The 23848-nt window shown below is 37.6% G+C and overlaps 1 protein-coding gene across 6 annotated transcripts in view; it reads left to right on the top strand.

Moving 5' to 3' along the window:
- LOC149557486 (uncharacterized) overlaps positions 1-23848 on the top strand; it is a 292999-nt gene that overhangs the window by 211669 nt on the left and 57482 nt on the right. For 3 of the 6 annotated variants that reach the window (XR_016364886.1, XM_089832140.1, XM_089832142.1), the window contains exons 14-17: positions 14297-14359; positions 14502-14588; positions 15208-15423; positions 15541-15630. Coding sequence is in view for 5 of the 6 variants with exons in the window: in XM_089832140.1 (XP_089688266.1) it covers positions 14297-14359; positions 14502-14588; positions 15208-15423; positions 15541-15630 (456 nt within the window). In the remaining variant the exon portion in view is untranslated. Of the gene's footprint in view, positions 1-14296; positions 14360-14498; positions 14589-15207; positions 15424-15540; positions 15631-23848 lie in introns of all 6 variants that reach the window. The other 3 variants (XM_089832139.1, XM_089832141.1, XM_089832143.1) reach the window with 1 other exon arrangement.

Genomic DNA, 23848 nt, shown 5'->3' with positions numbered 1-23848 from the left:
TGCCAAAAAAATTTAACATGTGTATGCATCGTGCCTTCATGCATCAGTGTGTATACTTCATGTTTGCATCGTGTCTTCATACACTGATTATATATATTTTGTCCATGCTTTATTTTTTCATATATCCTAGTATATGGTTTCTTAGTGAGTGCCAAGAATCAGAGTCATCCTCTTTGAGTATCAAAAGCATGAATATTCTTAGTGAGTGCCAATGCACGATGGACATTATTAGCAAGTGTTGAGATTGAGAACATTCTGTCAAGATTGGATCAAGAGGATCTTTAATGAATGTTGAGCATTGAAACTAAGAGGATGTTCTAAATAAATGTAATAATTCCCAGAAAGAAATTTAGATGAAGACTTTATATCTTTGAAGACTCACTCATCCAAAAACAAAGCTACACATAACAAAAGCAATCACAAGTGTTGCATTACAATCCAAATAAGTTTCATCTTTGAATTATAGTCTTTTGATTTTATAAATTTATATTTGTAATTATATTATGCTTCTCACCCCAAGTTGGTATTGACATTTCAGGATCATTGGGTTCATATCAACCATTCGCACTGAAGGATCACATTGCTTGAGGACAAGCAATTTGAGGAAAGGTGGATTGTCATGTCCCCCATTTTCCTTCAATGGAATTAAATAATAAATGCTTACAAAATAATAATAATAAAATGAATAAATAAATTATAATAATACTTATAAATTATATTATCAATATAATGATAATAGAAGAATATATTATAATGCACTAAAGATATAATTTATTAAAATAAATGATATTATTATCATGGCATATAAATAAATTAAAAAATGAAGCTAAAAATAATAATGATATACTAAATAAATATATTGTTTTAATATTATTATTACTAAATATCACTACAATAAATGATAAAACAATTATAATCTAATGCACATTCGTATTATCATTGAAGTATAATAGTATATTAAATTTATATTAAAAGATCAAATATATGAAATGAATAGCCACGACTATTAGCATTCATAGATATGTAAGGATAGGATTTTTTTGGAAGGGGAACGGGGGGGGGGGGGGGGGGGGGGGCGGTGGAATGGAGAACATAAACAAAGGAAGTCAATTTTAATATTTCAGAGGGACATGTAAGACGAACAAACCACCACCGCGGCATGGACATCTGCGTAGGAAGATCACGAGTCACCACACATAGAGAAGATTACCAACACACAGACACTCAAGACAGGAAGTGAAAGAGGTATGAGACGGCTCTGTAGAAATGAATTAGAACACAAGTATAGAAAGGAGGGCGAAGGAAAAAGACACATACTCCTCTACCATGGATAACACAAACAAAGAATAAGAACATCGAGCATGAAAAACATTAGACGAACAGAGGACAAGACAAACACAAATGGTTAAAGCATTTGGATAAAGGAAACATTACCAACTACCTTGAGAGAAGCCGAGCAGTGATAAAGGGGAGTAGAGGAAGTTATCAAACATATAATGAAAAAATGAGAGAAGATAAATTGACGACGCTCTAACAGCTAATAAGGATCGACAAACTCATAATCACAAGGCTAAGCGGACAGTGGTCAATGCTCGTCCAATTGCCAACGGGCAGGCTCGAGCCAGATTAGCATACACTGAATAATATCAGACAGGATATAACAGATCACAAACACATACGTATCCATCAGACAAAGTATAACTGATTGCGAGAAATAATTGCATAGACATCAGACGTGATGAGTTATGATATATAAATCGATACTCATGATACAAAAGGTACATCATAAGCTAGACCACAAAACCATGGAATAAGAAATTCTATACAATGGGAGTAGATGGATGAGAAAAGAAAAGAAACTCAAATCACATGCATTGAAAAATAGACTCTAAAATGGAAGTTGCCGACTACAATTTTATACCAAGGTCTTTGATTTATTGGAGTCTCTACATTTGTTGTTGGCTGTCATGTCATACCATTTGTTGTTGTTGCTACTGCTATTTATTGTTAACCTTGTATAGCACGAGAAGTTGATTAGAGACAAAATACATTGTTGTGTATGAACTGCTGCTAAGAGCATTATAACACCAGATTTGGGAGTCTATCGAGCCATAAACACTAAGGAAATCATTATTACAAACAAATAGATCAGATTTAGGAATGAGACAATAAAAGAAGGGAGGATAGACAAGGAGAGTAATATGGTTCTTTTTAGACCAAGTAAATAATCTTTGATCAAGAATAACAACAAACAACTATCAATCTCAGAATTTATTATAATCAAATACATAAATAATCATAATAGAGTACATCACTGATCTTGTAATTCAAGAAATCATTATCTTCAAGAGAAAAATTTTATCATGTTCAAAGAACAAGACAATTGGAAATTAAATATGATAAGGGACATTGCATATTTATATTGTTATAGTAATGACATTAAGAGATATTTCTAAAAAGTATGTGGAAAGTTTCTAGTGATGAGTTCTTTTGGGAAACTTCCGCAATTTTTGAAGTGAGTTTTTTAGAAAACTTTGGCCAACGAAAGATTATAAATGAGAGCTCATTTCATTGAAAAAAGCACGCTTGAATATATATTTGTTTTTTGTGCCTTTGTGGCTTTTTTTTGAGTTATTAATTGTGAGCCCTTGCTAAAGTATAAGGGTGTCTGATGTCCTGAAGATTGTTTGATGTCATTGCTGATGTATAATGGTTTCATTGGTTGAATCTCCTAATTGTAATTTCTGTGACTGGGAGATTGGATCTATAATTGTGAAAATTTTGAGTTTTGGAATTTGTTTTGGTTATTTCATTTGCAAATTGTCTTGTATACAATTTGCTAAGTCTCCTATTGTATTGCTTTGGCTAAGGAGAGATAGTTGAGGACTTCTCCAGCTGTGGTAATTAGAGCTGACTGGCATTTACAAATTTTGGTTGTGGTGAGCGATTTGTTCTAAGGATGACATATTGGTGTGGCAGTGATTTGTGTAATCAGTATTGTGTTTAGGGGGCAGCGTTCCATACTAGGAACCACAAACGTTTTAATTGCAGACCTACATCCATTCCCTTAGCTACTGGAATTAAAACTGTTACCTGTGGCTGCACTTGAAAAGGCTACACAATCAAATAGAGCACCAGTATTCATGACAGGCCTGTTGAGATAATGGGTGTTGCACACATTGCATAATATTGTTATATTTTATTATTTTATTTTATCATGTAATGTTCCACTTAGATGGGCGTGCAACATGTAAAGATTCCCATGGAATATTCTTGATAAGTTGTATTGTAACATTGTGATAATATTTCATGTAATTATTTAATATTGGGAAAAAGAATTAAATGCCCAATATTAAATGTGGGGTCAGTGGGTTAGGTAGCATATGGTTTATGTAATACCACTTGGTGGTTTTGTGGGACTTGCTACTATATAAGCAGCCACAAGGGTAGTTGTTGGTGTGACAAGAATAAGAGTGAGAAAGGCAAGAGTCAAGCGGGACAAGGCTTGACAGGTTAGCCAAGGGAGCATTTGTGAAGGTTGGAAGCATGGCATGAGATATGTGGATTCATGCTTGTTCACATAGTTTGCTTGATTGTGGCTATGGCCATGAAGGATTCCATGGTTGTATGGAAATGGTATTTTTGCTGAATAATACATGGTGATGGATGTTTTTGGAGGCTGGGTTTTTCCCTCAATGAGGGTTTCTCAGGGTATATCTTGTGTCACAATTTGTGGGTATGTTGTCTATTCTCTTGCATGTGGATTTTAATTTCGTGTTTATTTCAGATCTATTATGGGTTATGTGGAAATGCTTATATTATTTATTGCCAAAGGTTCTTTACAAGTGGTATCAGAGCTATGGTTGTGTTGTTGTAACCCTAGATTGAATCCATGAGAATGCATGAGAGGATAAAAGAAAGGGCAAGATATATGAGTGATTTATTACAGATCTGAGGGTTTTGGATTTGCTGTTATGATGGAATGTTAAAAGATTTGGGCATGTGAAATTTTTTGGACAAAAGGATTTTTCAGATGTTTCATTTAAATGAGGATTTTAGGGGGAGCTTGCAGAAATGACTTCCTGGGTAAAAAAAAACCTCACCATTAGATCCAGGTCGACATTTCTATAAATTTTGATATATAATATGCCCTAGTTTGGCCATGTTTAGAAGAAATGAAAGAGTTTTTTGGTTTCAGCCCATGCTAGCTGTCAAATTTAATCCCGTCAGAATTTTCGTCACAAAAAAATAAAATAATAAAAAATGAAAAATTGCAGTGAAAATGGTAAAAAGACTGTCTTAGTAAAATGGCCATAACTTTCTCTCAGAATATCGGATTTCAGAGTTTTTACAGGTTGGAAAGCTAATTCAGAGCACTACAACTTGGTATAGGTTTGGTTCTGCGATTTTGACATTTTGTCAGGTTTTAAGAGCCCTAAAGTCAGATATTATTTATTTTGAGCACGGATTAGGGCATAACTTGGGCATACGGAGTCAGATTTTGAACTTTAAGTAGTCAACAGAAAGCTCTTGGAGAGCTCTACACATTAGTTTAGATTTGGTGCGGGTTTGGCATGATTTATTTGGTGATATATTGATCTAAATAGTTTATAGATATATTTTGACTATGGTAACATTGTGAGTTTATGGCATTAGAGATTTAAGATTTGATGTCATTGTATACTCAGTTCATATTTCAGATTGGTCTCATGATGATATGGTTATCAGTGTTTGGTTTGGATATGTATGATGACTTGTTGGATCTACAAGTTGTGCAGTGTTGTAAGCGGTCTATACTTACAAGTTGCATTTATAGCTTGGTTATGGGTTGTCTTTGCCCATTGATCTTTCATTATTGATGCATATTCAGATTGGTAGCTTGGATTTGGGTTGTCTATGCCCTAAGTCACATGATTTGTTGATTTTTTCTTCATGTAGAAGGGATGAGATGTTACCAGGTACAGTCATGGTGGAGAATTGTGGTTGACTATTTTATGCTGACATGTTAGACATATTGAGAGCTAGATGCTCGGTTCATGGATGTGATCATGGTGCCATGGATTTTGGCATGACATGGTTGGTTATACAAGTACATCCTTGATGTTCATTAGCTTGAATTTTTGATTCAGTTATGGTGGTATATCTTCTTGGTTGAGGATTATGGTTATTTGGTTTCTTTTGAGGAGCTCATGATGTTCACTTTGAGTTCTTTGATGGTTTGATGCCTTGGTTGATTCTCATGGTTAGAGGATGGATTTTTTTTTCATCATTATGTCATGGATAGCTTGGATACATGGTTTAGTGGGAGCTTGGGACAATGATGGGGTGACAGTGCAGGATTAGTTCCTGGTTTGGTTTGGATCTTCATGTAGAAGATGAATTTTATGATGCCATAGGTGACTTGGTACCACAGTTGAGTGGGAGTTCTTGGCATTGATATATTTATTGAGTGTTTGCAGATGTTGAAGGTTTGTCTTAGACCCTGTTGCTGTAGAAGCGTCTTTGACATTTGCATGGTGCACTTGGTTATCTTCATGGTGTGTGAAGATGGTTAGATCTTGAGGACTCATGGAGTTCTTAGCTATCTTCATGGTGTGTGGAGGTGGTTCTTCCTGGTATGTGGAAATGGTTTTCTTCATAATTTGTGGAGATGGTTGCATCTTGAGGACTCACAGGGTTCTTGACAAAGGTGTGGTTTATGCTTTTATTTGGCATGTTATCTTTGGTATGAGGATGGTTTCATTATTATGTCATGGTATACTCTTGATACGCATTTAGAGTTGTGACATGTTATAGTATGTTCATGTGGAACATGTTATCTCTTTGGTTGAGATGGTTAGATCATGTTGTCATGTTTATGTTCCTGAGGCCATAGTTGGAACTTTGACATTGATCTTGGTTTAGTTTCTTGGTATTGAGTACATTGATCATAAGCTGGATACTTCATGATATTGCTATGTTGCATTTGGAGTTGGCATGGATTGATTGGTTACAGGTACTCATGGATACTTAGAGACGGTGGTGATGTTGATTTCTCTTGGATTAGAGAAGTATTTGTTGGGACGGTTGATGGTTTCAGTAGGAAGTCCGAGGGGCAGTCACTTGATAAGGACTTGAGAGGAGATTGTTCTTAGATGAGTTTTGATTGGAGACTTGGGTATCTTGATGAGCATTCTTATTCCCCACTCTTGGTCTACTCGTCAGTCTACTTGAGAGGTATAGCCCATTGTTTTTCTCTTAGCTGCATTATATTTATGCTTGTCTTTCATAGATATGGATCTTGAGCTATGGTACATGAGTTAGTTCTGGAGGGTTCATTTGAGAGATGGTTTAGCATTGGTTATCTCCATGTGCATATGTTGTTATGTTGATTGAGTTTGGGAGATGGTTTTATATTGGGCATATTCCTTGGATTAGGAATGGTTTATGAGTTTGATCTTCTTGTGAGAGGCTTGCATCCATGATATGTTATATGGTATGGTTTGGGTGTTGTTGAGGCTTCTTGTTGGGGTTTAATGGAAGAGATTATACTTGCACAGTTTACATATAGAGGTGTGTGTAGAATGACATGATACAGGTTATGATTTGCATGGTTTCTCTAGTCTTAGTTATCTTCTTGGATGTTCAGTTTTGCTTACACTGAATTTGAGATTGGTTAGAGATTGTGATCACTAGTTTGTGTTCATGTATGTCATGTGAGAGATGACATGGATATTTCTGTATCTCTTTCTTCTGTTGGTTGTGGAGAACTTAGGAGAGCATTGGAGACTTGTTACAAGAGTTGTTCTTGCAGAATATTAGTTTATGTATTGTGGATGTCCTTGATACTATATGAATTCACTTCTTTGAGATGTTGTGAGTGGATTGGTTATAGATTTGACATTATCTTTTGCAGTGGGAGCTTCTTTGTATATATGTGGCAGGTATTGCTCTTGAGGCTTGTGATTGCAAGTTATAGATTGGATATGTCGGTGATATGAGATTCACTTGCTACACCTTTGAGGTATGGATAGTTGGATGGGTTTGGCACTTGCTGTGGGTGCTATTTCAGCTATGGATATTTTGACAACTAGAGATACATGTGATTACCTTTGGATCAAGTTTTTTTTGTGCTTAGAATTTCAGTTGGTATAAGATTTTATGATCTTCTAATGCGACAGGTTGGGTGGCTTTCTCTTTAGATGGCTTCTATGTATGTTCAGTGGCAGTGGCATAATAGGAGGTGAGATCATTCGTATTTGAGATGCTGGATACTTTGATTTTGTTGCGGGTGCCAGGATGGAGCACTTGGTGTACTTTGATCCATGATGGTGGATGTGTTGGGAGGGATTGTTCCCTTATTCATTTATGTGGCTATGGATTGACCCTATGCAATGTATACAACAAGTGAGAGATTGTTGAGATAATGGGTGTTGCACACATTGCATAATATTGTTATATTTTATTATTTTATTTTATCATGTAATATTCCACCTAGATGGACGTGCAACATGTAAAGATTCCCATGAAATATTCTTGATAAGTTGTATTGTAACATTGTGATAATATTTCATGTAATTATTTAATATTGGGAAAAAGAATTAAATGCCCAATATTAAATGTGGGGTCAGTGGGTTAGGTAGCATATGGTTTATGTAATACCACTTGGTGGTTTTGTGGGACATGCTACTATATAAGCAGCCACAAGGGTAGTTGTTGGTGTGACAAGAATAAGAGTGAGAAAGGCAAGAGTCGAGCGGGACAAGGCTTAACAGGTTAGCCAAGGGAGCATTTGTGAAGGTTGGAAGCATGGCATGGGATGTCTGGATTCATGCTTGTTCACATAGTTTGCTCGGTTGTGGCTATGGTCATGAAGGCTTCCATGGTTGTATGGAAATGGTATTTTTGCTGAATAATACATGGTGATGGATGCTTTTGGAGGCTGGGTTTTTCCCTCAATGAGGGTTTCCTAGGGTATATCTTGTGTCACAATTTGTGGGTATTTTGTCTATTCTCTTGCATGTGGATTTTAATTTCGCATTTATTTCAGATCTATTATGGGTTATGTGGAAATGGTTATATATTTTCTTGCCAAGTTTCCTTACAAGGCCTGCAATTCCATTACGGGTGCTGAGTTGGATCTGAAGGAAGATGTGAAATTCATTGTTGGAGAGAAACCATAATTTGCGGTTGCCATTTGGTAACGAGGGGCCAGCGTGATAATAAAGAGGGAAGTTGATGGGACGGCTAGCCAGCACATGCATTTCTAGGTGCCATTACAAATAATTTGTTCAAATAAAATGCGAAGTATATCATTTCCATCACAATCTGATTTCCTATATTTCCAATATAAATCTCTTGAAGTTGTTGATTTATATCTACAAAGGGAAAAATATAAAAAATTGTAAAACTTTTAAAAGAATTGTAGAAAACATTAAGTAGTGTCAGGTTGTAGTTTTTACTGTACTATCACTATCGACCTACAGGAGTTGGGCACAATTATTATTTTGGTTGGTGCTTACTTCTGTGATTGGTATAGTGACATGGATGATGATAGAAGATTTGTGTCGGGTATGCACTACACGCGAAGATGATGTACTTCACCTAGGGAAGGTGAATCTAAGATACAGTTTGGTTCTTTTGGTACTCCGGGTGGTTCAAACGAGTCTGGAGTTAGATATGTTGATGTTGACAGAGAGTCTATGCAAATATTGAGGAACTTGGCAACCAAACAACAACAAATGATAGGTGTCTTGTAGCAGTTTCTAATACTCTGCAGCAGATAGCACTTCCTAGGGGATGGGGTAGGGAGAGAGCTTAAGATGTTTCTGTTGGTTCTCAGAGGTCTCGAGTTGAGGATAGAAGCCGAGATGGTGATAGGTATAGAGATGCAGATTGGATTCAACTGAGGATCATGGTGGATTAGTTGATAGAGCTGACATACATACTGGCACTCATGGTAGACTACAGAGGCCCACGATTTTGAGACCTGAGGTGGATGCGGTCAGTATTGAGTCTTAGGCCACTCCTTTTGTTGATGATGTGCTGACACATTTTATGGAGTGGGATGCTTTACCATAGGCTATTAATGATCATTTGAATTTTGATAGGTTCCTAACTTAGAAATGGGAGCATTCCAGAGTGAGGTAGGCACTCGAGAAACAACAACCTCAATAGACTGAGTTACAGCAGGTTGCTAGTAAGATGACATTGCAACACTTTGATGGTATTGGGAGAGTTCCAACTCGCGCTTGGATTCATAAGCTTGAAACATATTTGGCTTTGCGTCGTATGTCGAAGGTGAACGCTATTAGATTTGGAGTGTTGTATTTGGATGGAGCTACCCATGACTGGTGGTACCATGGGTTAGTTTCTTTGCGACATGATCGAATCACTTCCTATTAGGAGTTTGTGGATCGCTTGATCGAGAGATCTGATAGGAAGGATCTAGAGGTGTACTTTCATGAGTTGGCTCAGCTAAAGCAGTCTGGTGGATTGGAGAGTTATATCAGTGAGTTCTAGAGGCTTTTAGTTATGGTTTATGATATTTTGTAGCGTAGACGAGCAATGTTATTTATGGAGGGATTGACTGAGCCACTTTGTGGATGGGTGAAGTCATTGGACCCATCTCCTTTACAGATAGCAATGCAGAAGGCATGGGACTTGGAGTCCTCTTCTCGAAGCAAGGTTGCTTTGAAATCTTTTGCTCTTCTGCCTGATGATGAGGAGTCTCCACCAGCTGTTGAGGACAAGGGAAAATCACTAGGGAGATTTGATGTTACTTCGAGAGAGGATTTGAGGAGGTGCCAGCTTTGCTTTTGATGCAAGGGGCCTTTCTTTAAAGGTCATACTTGTGTGTTGAGGCCAAAGGGAACAACAAATCATGGTATGTGGTTTTACACTGATGTGATTGAGGATGAGTCATCATAGTAGCTTGAGGATGTTGATGAAGATGCTAGATGATAGAGTTCATACAGTGATGAGTATTTATAGTTTTGTATCTAACTCACATGTTTAGGATTTGCATCGAGTTTAGAGTTGGTTTGAACCTAAGCTTGATTGTCTGCAGGATGATTGGGTAGGTATAATGAATGAGAGTGTGTTGAGATCTCCTATGGATTTGTCAGTCAGTGATGCTCCAACTATTGCATCATTAGCACAAATATTCGTTGCTATGTTGTAGGTCATGTTATTGGTTCTGATGATGGTATTGGCATTCAGTTGGTTCAGTGAGGACGGGGACATCACTCGCTTCTTATGGGATCCCGATGGAGGTTTTTGTATCATGTCGGATTGTTTGAGGACAAGCAATTTCGGGAGGAATCTAATGTCCCTGTTTTTGGCAAGTCCATGCAGCTGATGGAGTTAGCTCATCATAGCGACCCTCGTAAACTGACAGGGTGTTTTGGGGGGTCTTAGTTGTGAACTTACTATTTTTAGTAAGTCTATTATTGACAGTTGCTATTTTTGGTAGTGCACTGGGTGGCTTGGCAATTGGTCGTCACCTGTAGTAAATCAAGTTAATAATTGCATGAGCTCTTATTTATTCAATAATTATTAAGCTGCATTAATATAATGATGTTTATATTATTATAATAATGACATTAAGAGATATTTCTAAAAAGTATGTTGAAAAGTTTCTAGTCTTGAGTTCTTTTGGGAAACTTCTGTAATTTCTGAAGTGGAGTTTTTTAGGAAACTTTGGCCAATGAAAGATTATAAATGAGAGCTCATTTCATTGGGAAAAGCACACTTGAATATATATATTTTTTTTGTGCCTTTGTGGCTTTTCCCTGAGTTCTGAATTGTGAGCCCTTACTAAAGTATAAGGGTCTCTGATGTTTTGAAGATTATTTGAAGTCACTGCTGATGTATAGTGGTTTCATTGGTTAAATCTCCTAACTGTGATTTCTGTGACTGGGAGATTGGATTTATAATTCTGAGAATTCTAAGTCTTGGAATTTGTTTTGGTAATTTCATATGCAAATTGTGTTGTTGTATACAATTTGCTAAGTCTCTTACTGTATCCATTTGGCTAAGAAGAGATAGCTGAGGATGTCTCCAGCTCTGGTAATTAGAGCTGATTGGCATTTACGGATTTTGTTTGTGGTGAGCGATTTGTTCTAAGGACGATATATTGTGTAAAATATTGTGTTTAGGGGGCAGCATTGCATATTGGGAACTACAAATGTTTTAATTGCAAACCTATGTCCATTCCCCGAGCTGATCGAAGTAGAACTGCCCTGCGGCTACACTTCAAGAGGCCACTTAATCACATAGAGCACTAGTATTCATGACAGGCCTGGAATTCCATTATAGGTGCTGAATTGGGTTTGAAGGAATGTGTGAAATTCATTGTTGGAGAGCAACCATAACTTGCAGTTGCCATTTGGTAATGATGGGCCAATGTGATAATAAAGAGGGCAAGTTGATTGGACGGCTAGCCAAAACACTTGCATTTCCAAGTGCTATTAAAAATTATTTGCTCTTTGATCGATGTTTGTTCAAATAAAATGTGAAGTATATCTTTTCCATCACAATCTGATTTCCTATATATCCAATTTAAATTTCTTGAAGTTGTTGATTTATATCTACAAAGGGAAAAATACAGAAAATTATATAACTTTTCAAAGAATTGCAAAAAACATTAAGTAGTGCAAATTGGAACCCAGGTTGGGGTTTTTACAATATGCGGATGGTGATTTGTGGAAGGCTTTTGATTGAAGGCCCAAACATTTGCCACCATCTATATAAATTTTGAAAAAAGGAAAAGAAAAGAAAATTAGTCTCATTTCAAACTTTAAAGCTAAAAAGTTAGAAACTAGATAGTATATATGTGCATCACTACAAAATTAGTCTCATTTCAAACTTTAAAGCTAGAATGTTAGAAACTAGATAGTATATGTGTGCATCACTGCATATTGTGTAACACTTAAGCTACAATTTTTACTTGGCTACAATTTTGTACAACCTTTGCAAATTTGACCTGAAAAATGGGCCCTATTGCATTATTATAGGCACCCATCTCAAGCAATATCTCTGTGGAATTAGTGACCATCTTCAATATCACAATGTATAGGCTACTAAGAACCTCCTCATCTACCTTGAAATCATCACGGAAATGGTATGCTGGATTCAGGTAATCAGCTATTGCATGGATGGGTCTATGAAGTTGATTTTGCAATCTCCTATCAATTATGTCCCAAGTAGGGCCATACCTGTCCTCAACTCCTACATATTTGGCTTTAATAGCATCCTTGGCCCTATCCATGCTCTCATATTTGTAGCCCATAGCAGGCTTCATGCCATTAGCAACTCGTAAGAGGGCTGCAAGGTGCTCAATGATCTACAAAACAACTAAACAAAAAAACATTTTAGTGAATGATGAAACTTTGCAAAGTTGCACAATGAAAATAAAATTAAAATATGTATGAGATAAATTAATTTATAAATTTTAAGACTTAAGCTTTTAAAATTTAAATTACCTCCACAATCTCCTTACATGGCTTCCATAAACCTTCTTCATTATAAATGCATTTTGTTGCATCTATCCTTGTAGGGGTGGTGGCGAAGGACAAGGAAGTCCATTGTGGACCAACAAATATGCACCTCAAAGGTAACCTTAACTCAGCAAGGATTTTAGTGTGATAAAATTGTGTATGAGTGTTAAGTAGCTTCTATTTATCTCAATTGTTGTGTATTTGATGTTATTTGACTAAATGATGCATGAAAAAATCTTCAAATCCTTAAAAATCTTTTAATTTCATGGGTTTTTTGATTTTCTGAGTCCTTGCCAAATCCGAGTCTAAGCCTAATTTTGACTTTCCGAGTTAGAGGTGAGTCTAAGTCCCATAACACTGTTATCAACACATTATTTCACCCATTCAATCTTGCGAATATCCTCTAACCTGAGGTTGAGGCAATGGGCTGCACATGGAGTCGAAAAGATTCTTGGGTGTGTCTCCATCAAAAGTTTTCCTGGAGCAATTTTAAAATAGTTAGTAAAGAATTAAAAATTTAGGTGTAAAAAGCCTTTTAATTTTCAAAATTTAGTGAAAAACTAAAATAAAAAATTTAGAAGCTTAGATGTTAAAAACATGTGTAGAAGCATCTATAAACTTCATAAAACATGGTGAATCTTGAAAGTGAAAATAAAACAAAATAATTATCATTGATTAATCAATAAGACAAAAATTTTAGTTATTCAGTAATACATTAATTTTTAGACTTTGAGAAGTAGAGGATGATGAATTACCTCCGCTAGAAACAAAAAAATTTAGGAGAGTACTATTCTTCCCATCTGTTGACCCGCTTCGGCCCCAAATCTTTCTATGGTCCTTCAACTCAAGTTTCATCTCTTAAACCATTTCTAGTAAGAGGGGGCCACTCAACTTATCTTCAGCGGGGGCTTTAAACCTCACATCATAGATGGAGTACTGTTACATTTATAAAAACATTTAAAATACCAAATTATAAAATTTTATTCTCAAAATTGAATTTAAAAACTTAAACGTATAACTTAAAACTTAAAACCTAAAACGATAAAAAATAAATGAACTACCTGGCTGCTATAAATGGAATGTTGCAGAAAAAACCAAAACTTGCAAATTGTTCTTCTTTCATCTTCATGGATCTCCCTATTCCAGCCCAAGCTCTCAAGTGAGGGTTGTGCACCAAGAGTGGAATGTGATACAAAATAATTGTCTAACCTAAATTTTCTGACTCTAGGACGAAAGGTAATGCCAGTACTACTATCAGGGGCAGGGCCACTAGCAGTGCAAGGAATAGATATAAAAGTAAGACATTTTGTGGTTAGGATTTGTTAGTCAATCTACTCCAATTTACTCTATTATATATGACGTGGGATATTATTAATATCCTAATTTATCTAGAGCATTTCCATAAAGAGACATATTATTCTTATTTTACAAATTATGATTTATGGTTGTGTATTGATTTCATCTTCAAGTATGAGCTATAAATCTTCGACATAATGTTAGTAGTGTATAAACATGGGAATTCAGTATTGATCTTCTATTTAGATGGAACAGTTTTTAAGTCAGAAAAAGCTTACTATAGCTATATTCTCTTCAGTTCTGAAGATACATTGAACCAACTGTCTAGAAACACACAGAAGTTGATTTTGAAACTCCTCTTGGTTTGATACTTAATATTAAAGAGAATTTTTCTATGGATTTACCGATTTTTTATTATATTAACTCAGATCGTAATTCCTTTTGTATAGAACTTGCACCATTAATTGAGTAGACCAAAAAATCAACATGCATATAAATTCAGTATGTTTCCATCAATGCAGATAACCAAACTGCTCTATGGTGCAAACTTGGGATTCAGTGATTATTCTGCAATAAGACAGCAGGTAAAAACTTCAAGGAAGCAACTAGGACTTGTTTGTTATCTCACTTTCTATACACATGCAAGTCACCTTATTATATCTTCTTACATATAACTGCATGTATTGAATTCATTTCTCTTTGAATAATTCCTATGATAATTAGCAGTTACTTGCAGTATTGGAAAATCTGATAGAAAAAGGAGGAGTATTATTGCAGTCTTCTTCTTTGGAAATATCACTACTCTTGCTTCAGGTCGGTAGTTCTATCCTTTGTTTTGCTAAATTTTCATAGAGGATATACTTGATATTCATAGCATTTGCAATGGTTATTGCAAAGAGTTATATGTTGGGCAATGGGCATGCATTAATAATCTGGTACAAATAGTTTCCATCTGTTGAAGATGCTGACAGAACTTCCCCAGGAAAATGTAAACTGGGTTGTCATACTTTTCAGGGTGTCTTTGAAGAGCATATACCATAAAAATATTTTATGCAAATGCTAATAGTAAGAATAAACGAATTGTTAAAGATTACATGTGAAACTTCTGGGATTATTATCTCATCTATGGTAGGAGGTGAAATCACATGTCAGTTATTTCATTATATATGAGAATGCTCTTTTGAATGAAATTACTCATTAGTCATTTAAGAGGATTATCAAGAAGTTGCACTTTTTGATGCATCTCTTAACACATCTACCATATACAATTTGATCCACCCTTTTAGGTAGTTGGCACTTTCTAAATGTTCAGAGAGCCTTGTCTGTTAGTTTATAGATTCTTCATTTTGTATTAGAATTGGTTATGCTTATTGTTTTTACATTTGGAGTTACTACATTCTTTGCTAACCAGAGCCATTATTTACGTTCTCAGCTTCAATGTGTGGAGGATGATGATAAAACACATCAGCTTGCTGTCACGATGATGAATAATTTTGCAAGGGTGATTGGACTAAATTCTGGAAAAGACTTGTATGCAAAGCATGTGGAGTCGATAATTGGAGTTATTATAAGTGGGCATTCTGAGTGGACTGGAACTTCATCTGGAGCCTTTCTTTTTGAAACCTTTCTTGAGAATGCTGGAAGCTGTGTAAGAGTCCAAGTTGTTTTAACCAAGTCTTGCTCTACAACTTTCCACTGTTATTTTCTTTTTCTTCGCTAAAATTAACAATTTCAATTGACAAATTTTCCTTCTTGTAATGAGCAGGTAGGTCCTTATTTGGAGACATTGCTTCCTGTATTTATTGATTGCTTGAATGCAGAGAGGGATCCTGTTCTTCGTTTAAAGCTTTTACCAGTAAGTTTTTAATAAACATTTTCTAATTTGACAATCAAATAAAACATCGAAGGAACTCCTTATAGATATTTGGTTGCTTCCAACAGTTGGATGGCTTTGTATACATTATTTCGAAATAATCTTGAGAGTTGAAAGTAAATGATTCCACAATTTATATTATCCACTGGGTACACGATTTTGTGTTGGAGAGAGATCCCTTCTGCGGCCAATGTTGAGTAGCCAATAGTGGTTTACAAAATACGATTACTCTTTTGTGCATTTCTATTCTACAGAATCCTCTCTGCCCGTATATTAGAAAGAGTGATGCCAATTCTTCATTTGCCATTCAAATGTAAATTGTACCTCAATGGTGACAACTTTTCCATTTATGTGAACTCTCAACAACACAGTGGGAGCATTCGTTTGTAATGCTCCCTTCTCAATCCAACCATGTATTTTTATCCAAAAGTTATCAAGTGAACAGTTTCAGATATGCTTGTTTGCTATATGCTGTTTATATGCTTTTATACAAAGAATGCAGAAATAAACAATTGACAGAGGGTCACAAATTCTAATTTTTATTCCAGTGAAACGAACAGCAGAAGTAAAAATTTTTTGATGTTTCTTCCTGATATAAACAGTTTGAAGCTGACAATATAGTTCCACAATTAATCATAGCAATACATAATAGGTGCATTTTTCAAAAACAGGACATACTGAATTGCACCTTATACTCTCCTACTCAGAAACTCTGTCCTAGCACAAGGAATAACAGCAGTAGTCATGGGGTGGTGACTAAAGATTATAATGCCCATGTTGAGAGTTGTTAGACATGAAAAGACTATAGCAACACGCAAATCAACCATGAAGGAGATGAATTGAACGCAGCTCAATTCAGGGATTGTTGTCTCCTTATTTGAAAGCCCAGGCACGATATGATGGATTCAACTATGTTCATATGGCTTCCATCCATCAAAATGCCTGTCATCACCAATCACAAGGTTCTGTCTTAATAAAAAAGAAGCCTGTGTGAGAAATACAATCGTTCCCAGCCAAGAAAGATCTGCCACCAAAATCAGGAAATAAAACTGGCATCTGAGTATTATCTCTTTTGCACTAGAAAAATAGAACTGCACCTGGTAATAATATTCAAGCCAATTTTATTATGCATTTTCCATGATAGAGGGGCTTGTCAAAAATTCCCTAGAGCTCACACACAGAGATAATAATGCCATAATATTAAGCTTCACCATTCAAATTATTCCCTATGTTAAAGTTCAAATAAGATATTTATTTCAAACAATAAACTCACTTTATTGTCTTGATATTAAAATGTTTTCTCTTAACTTCTCAGGCTGAATCTATCCCTCTGAAATTAGAATACTCAGAATACAATAATCTTATTTCTTGTTGAACAGTCGGAAAATAATTACCATTTTTCACAGATAACTAATAAGATAGACATCAAGTGCCTCAGTGCTGGAAATATTTTTGCTAGGACAGATTTGTTTTTGAAGGAAAACTTCACAAATTTGGCCGAATTGTGGTTTCCATTCCAAATGTGTGCATAGAAAGAGTTAGGCTTTCCTCCAACTTTTTAATCAATCCATTTAAGGATTCTTTCCTTACTACCTTAGAGATCAGCTCCTCACAAAACATCATGCAAATTCATATCAAACTCATCCCTTACTACAACCCAGCAAGCGTCCTTATAAAGACCTGCAGCCACTTTCTAGAAGATTAGGTCACATTTAATATCTGTGAGATTTTTTTTTTAACAAACGGATTATTTTATCATTTTCACTTTATTTCTTAAGTTAATTAATCAATCAATTTTATCCTTTTGAAATAATATTATTTTTGGACAACGCAATTTATTAATTTAATTTTAGACATTTTAACAAAATTTGGGATATCACACATTTTTGTGCATCAGCCAAGTAAGAAAAACAGGATTTCCATAAGGTGTGACACATCTAGGATTGTGAATATTTTGAATACAAGAAATATTGAAGAGGAGAGAAAAAGAAACAAGAAAAACGAGGAATCTTTAGTGCCCCTATTTGTTACATAGTATATCTATCAGCTCACTTTATGTTTAATATTTGTTAAACTAGTAGAACCCAAAATTTCCAGATTGTTGGAAAATGTATTAAGGGGACCTAAATGAAAGAAATAAATTGTATTAATGGCCATGATTGACCAATGGATTTCAGTGAGACTTAAAAGTACAAAAATTTATAATGCTTATGTGAAAGGATTTAAAAGGACCGCTATGATTTAAAACGTATAAAAACAAAAACAAAATTACTATAAGGGAAAATCCAAAATGAATAATTACTAAGCAAGTTGGAAAAGTAAGGCACGTGGTCTAAATATGTTGTGGTTGCTATTTTTGTTGGTGTTTTATGTTGGTCACCTTAGTATCATAGCTCATTGAAATCAAGTTGAAAAATTTTAAATCGTGGGCACAAGAAATAGTGGTCTTATGTGCAAAATATCATGTTATAGTGGAAAAAGGTCATTTTTGGGAGCCAAAAGAAATTAATAAATTATATTATAATAACTTGTGCCATTTGTAGATTATAAATATGAGCCCATTTGATGAGAAAAGAATCCGATTATTTTATTATCTCATTTTCTTTTGTTGTCCTAGTGACACTTCTGAGGCTTTGATTTTCTGCCCTTCCTGTAGTATAAGGGTTTCGAATCTATAGCTGAAGTATTTTAGATTCAATTATGAAAATTATTCCGAGATTACTGGGCAAATTGTGCTGACATGTACAATTTGTCATTTCTGCTATTGTAATAATTGTTGCTGTTCAAGAATTTGTGAAGGGATTCACTGGAATTGAACTATATCAAATTTTGTGCTGGTCAATTTGGAGTTGGTTGAGTGCCTATTTATATCTGTTGTTGGGCGTTACTTTCTATTTGCACTTTCGGAGCAACGTTTTCCATATCTGTAGTTGCATTTGTTGAAATTTGTTTTGCTACTGATAGTCTTCATTTCAGAGGGTTTGAAGGAATGTTTTACCTGTAAGTTCATGGGTTGTAACTTCTAATTTTTTTGGGTATTGTTGATTTAGATAATAGGGGATATTTTATCAACTGGATTGTTGGCATTTTGTGAAAATACTCAGTACCTAAGTTGATAAAAATCTTGAATTTTCAATTATATATTCCCTATGTTATATCCAAATATTTGAGTTGAAATTATTATTGCAATATCTTCTATTTTGCTGTGTTTACCGTATGAGTAAATTATATCAACGCAAACAGACAATGGAAACACGAACAACAGAACTCCTTATATTATTCGCATATGCCAAAACATTACATTATGCTTCATAAGATAAGATGATTTACAATGATCCCAGAGGGGGTATAAATACTACCCGCCGAACCTACCCGAAGGGGTCCGTCGGCTACATAATAATCCTAATCTACCCGTCAGCTACAAAATACAAAATCTCCAATGGCATAACCCAGTCGGCTACAGAATGCAAAATCTCCCAACAACATCATCCCCCCAAAAGAAAAGTCGTCTCCTGATGACTAACAAAATAGGAGACAACCCGCATACAACAAAACAAAAATACTAGAGAGAAGGTGGTGCCCCTGAAGAATACTGCTGTCGACGCAACTAATACACCTGATCTATCTGTATTCTCAAATCCTTCTGAATCTGTGAATTCACCTCTATGACCTCCTTCAGAGGAAGTGTCGCATCCATAGCCTGCGTCCTGGCTAACTGCAACTCTTGTTCTGCTGCATCCTTATCCCGCACAGCCGCTTCCTTATCCCTCAATGGTGCTGCCTGCTCAGCTGCCCACGCTGCCTACTGGCTGGCCAAATCCGCCGCTAACTTCTCTCTAGCCTCCATCTCAACTGCCAAAGCTCTCTCAGTTGCAATCTTGTCCACTGCCTTGTTTGCCTCTGCGCGCCTGTGAGCATAATAAACCTCCTTATATAGTCCCACAATCTCATGCGCCAGCTTCTCCAACGGAGTGTTGCGCAGCCCCAACTCTGGCTCAGTGGCCCAATCTGCCAACATCTCCGGTGTCTCAACTGCTGGCCAACCCCTCTCCTCAAAACATGAACGGAATCGCTGCGGACAAATCCCCCTGATGTAAGCTCGAACCAAATGCCATTCTCTCCGCCGAGTCATAGCTTGCAATGCCACATTGTGTCCCTTCTGAATCGCAGCCTTCATAGTCTTGAGATAGTCCCTGCACCTGTCCTCATCCGACCCATAATCCTCCTTTGCAAAACCCTCCATCGTCCATTCCGCATCACTATTCTCTTCCTCATCTGCGGGGACCATGCCCACATCCGGTGCGGCCTCCTCTGCTCTCGGCGCAACCTCGGCCTGTGGCACCCCCACCTCCTGAGGCTCTGGTACTGTAGCTGACTCCTAGATGCCTAGGGCACTGAATGGATGGACCAACCTCGGTAGGGATGAGTCGGAACTGCTGTCTCAAGAAAGCACTGGCTCTATCCATCAGCTTCGGCTACTCTGATTGTGCGAGCTCCATGCTCTCCTCCTGCTGTACTGGCTGGGCTGACTGGACTGTCTATACTAGCTCGGCGGTTGCTAACAAGGAAGATGAAATGGAGACTACTGCATCACAGTCAATCACATCCAAGCGAACTTGGGGCTCAGGCTCCGACACTGGCAACACTACCCTCTACGAGATTGGCTCCACTAGTGCAACTGGAACAACATCTGTCTCGGCCATGGAGAAGGTAACACCTATAGTGATTGTCAGTGCAACAACAACTGTCATCGGTGGAACACCTTCTGCCACTGACTACTGCATCACAGTCAATCACATCCGAGCAAACTTGGGGCTTAGGCTCCGACACTGGCAACACTACCCTCTACGAGATTGGCTCCACTAGTGCAACTGGAACAACATCTGTCTCGGCCATGGAGAAGGTAACACCTATAGTGATTGTCAGTGCAACAACAGCTGTCATCGGTGGAACACCTTCTGCCACTGCCCGTGGGACATCTGCTACCACCGGTGGGTTCATCACGACCGGTGCATGACGTTGACCAAAAGGAGGAATGTGTGAAGTGGAAGCGGATAAGTGCGCCAAAGTTGACAACTGCGGCGGGGTGAAAAATGTGGGCTCACTATCTACCGATTCACTGCTAACTTCCGGGGAAGTACTCTCTTCCTCGTACTCCACCCTGCTGCTCTCCGAAGTCTCCTTCCGTCTGCTGTCAATGTCCCTGTGAGCTGCCTGCAATCCCCGAAATACATTCTTTTATCCCATTGCTGTCCCACCCGTGTCCAGATGTCTCCAATAAAATATCGGAGGCTCTCCTTGTGCCAACTTTCCCCGAGGTGGTGCCTCAAAATCATCCATGGGTATTTGATTAACCACTGCCTCTAGAAACAAGCCAATTGCATGATGCGGCATAAAGAATGTGCGGTACTGGAGTGTCATGAACTCCTCCATCCTGTCAGCAAGAACTGTAGCCCAATCATATACCGTGCCATTCATGATGCCATTCATGAATACTATTTGTGGCAACGCTATATCTGAAGCCCGAGTTGCTCCTGTCAGTTTGCTCTTGATAACGTCCATAAGGCACCTCCAGTGGCCTTCCTGAATAAGATCCCGCTAAAGTCCTCTGCATTTAGACCCCTTTATTACTGACTCCATCTCGTCGGGTGTAAGATCACGGCCCACTAATCGAATCCAATGTTCCTTCCGTTCTTGAGAGAGCTTGTGATTCTTAATTTCTACCTTCTTACCCCCAGGACCAGGAATGCCAAAAACCCTTGTAAAATCCCTAGGTTTAAAGGAAACCATCATCCGATGCTTTTTGTACAAGAATGTGTTGGTTCTGTTGTGTTGATTATATGCTTCTATCATGGTCCTCAAAACTAATTCAAATAATTGGATAGAAAAAATTGGAAGTTGGATGGTCCAATGCACCTGTGCTTGTATCAAAATTTGCTTAACCAGGTCGGCGTCCGGAGTTTCCTGCCACCACTTTCGGCATTCGCTTCCATTGAGTCCCTCAAACTGGACAATAAGATGAGTGAGTTCCTCCCTAACTTTTTGTTTCTTGCTGCTGGAGGCGGATGGCCTTGCAACTCGGATTCCAGAAGCTAAAACCCTTGCATTCTTCTCCATACTACTCTTCAACTTGTTCTTCCATTGCTTCCATTTCCCTATCGATTCCATGCAATAACGGCTTCTTGTGTGCTTTTATCATATAGGGTTCCTGCTTCTGTTACTTTTGTCGGAATACTCCTTCGGCAATACTTCTTCTTGTCCACAGAGATTGATTAAAACAATGAAGCCGCAGCCCTCCCCGCAGAAAGGAGTCTAGCCCGCGGTTGAACAAAAAGTCTGCCGAGGGAAGGGAACTTATATTGTGAAGCACAAAATATCCTCAGAAAGTAAGAGCGCCCGTGGGAAATAGCCCCTCCGACCGCCGGGAGACAAAGAAATATGTCGAGGAACTTTCACAGGAGGAACAAGAATCTATGGGAAGTAAGAAGCTTTTATGGGAATCCAAGAATCATTCGTTGGAAGATACAAACACTCAAGGCAAGAGAAAAGTCCGTGGAAGAATGGAAATAGTTACAAAATACCCGCGGCCCCTTGCTCAGTTCGCGAAAAGAGAATGGCAGAAAAACATAAAAGATTTTGGTGCCCGCAGCTAAGGAAAGACACCCGCAGGGGAGAAAGGAGGAAGCCCATGGGGGAAGTAAGAATCACCTGTGGAATACAAATCTCTCGCAGTATACACAGCGCCCATGGAAAAATGGAAGGCCCGCGGAGAAGGAAAGAGAAAGCCCACGGGGAAAAGCAATAAAGGTCGTGGGTGAAGAACGTAGAGCCCGTGGACACAAATTAATAGCTTGTGGCGAAGAAACAAGGAGCTCGTAGACATAAAGCAACTACCCGCGGGGAAGCAAGGCACACTGCTCGTTCTTAGAAACCATTGGAACCATCCATTCAACTTTATTTAGTGGTAATTCATGAGGCTAGGTACATGAACAATATTCATAGGTATTTGAACCATCTATCAAGCATTAGGAATTCTATTCATAGGTATTTGAACCATCTATCAAGCATTAGGAATTCTAAATATTAAACAAAATATGGTAGGATCACTTGCAACTTTATTTCTTTTTCTTTTTCTTTTCCTTTTTTTTTGTTTTTTTTTTTTAAAAACAAATTCAACTCTACCTCTGAACTCTGTCATTCTCTGAAGGAGTCGTTCCGAATTCCCCCTTCTGCGATGATACAAGAATCTTCCTGGTATGATATATTTATAGCTTAGATCCATTCACTGTTTGAGGCACCTCTTGCCTGTCTAGAGTCCACAATTTTATCACTCCATTATCACCTACCTCCAGGATTTGGTATGGCTTGACCCATCTAATTTTGAATTTGCCTGGTTTGACTTCGTTCCTTCCGTCATACTTTAACACCCACTGTCCAGGCTGGAATTTATTCAACTTCAGAAGTTTGTCATGCCATGCCTTCCGGCCTCCAACATCTAGTTGATTTCCTCTGTAACTCATGCATAGTTCTTATTCATTGTGTAGGGTCGCTTCTGTACCGACACTGCTCCTTCGACCAGTGGGATACAGTGCACACACAACTCTGGAGGTACTCCCTTCAAATCCTTGTATGTCCATGCAAATACATCCTTATATTCTAGGAATATCTTGAATGCTGCTGCTTTCAATACTAGATCCCAGTTATCTCCCACCAATATGTTTCTTGGTTCAACTTCATCTACCAGATTCATAGTTTGCAATGTGGCTTCATTATACTTGATTGTCTCTCCCTTACTGAATGTATGGGCAAGTGTGAGATCCAACAGAGCATCCCCCTCCTTTATCTCGGCAAATTCTCTTGGAAATTCATCTCCCCTCGGACCTTCCTCAATTATCAGTACATTGCAGCTTTGGAACAGTTCGTAGTCCTCTATTTGCCAGTGGTAGAGACCGTTGACCAAAACCAAATCGTCATCCGTTGATCCTCCATCCAATCGCAGGACTCCCTCCTGATCCGGTTCCATATACTGCCTCCCTTCATCTTCCTCTTTGGAATTTGATGACAAAGCTTCTTCTCCCACCATCTGAGTGTATAAATCAATGATGAATCTTCTCCCTTTGCTTTCCAATGATAAAGTGTTCCTCTTCCAATCGTGTTTAACTCTGGCTTGAATAAGCCATCCACGGCCCAGAATGGCATC

This window comes from Cupressus sempervirens, chromosome 5 (assembly GCF_028749045.1).
Source record: "Cupressus sempervirens isolate cs-2001-9-10 chromosome 5, ASM2874904v1, whole genome shotgun sequence".
Taxonomy (NCBI): Eukaryota; Viridiplantae; Streptophyta; class Pinopsida; order Cupressales; family Cupressaceae; genus Cupressus; species Cupressus sempervirens.
This window is presented reverse-complemented; position numbering and strand designations above follow the sequence as displayed.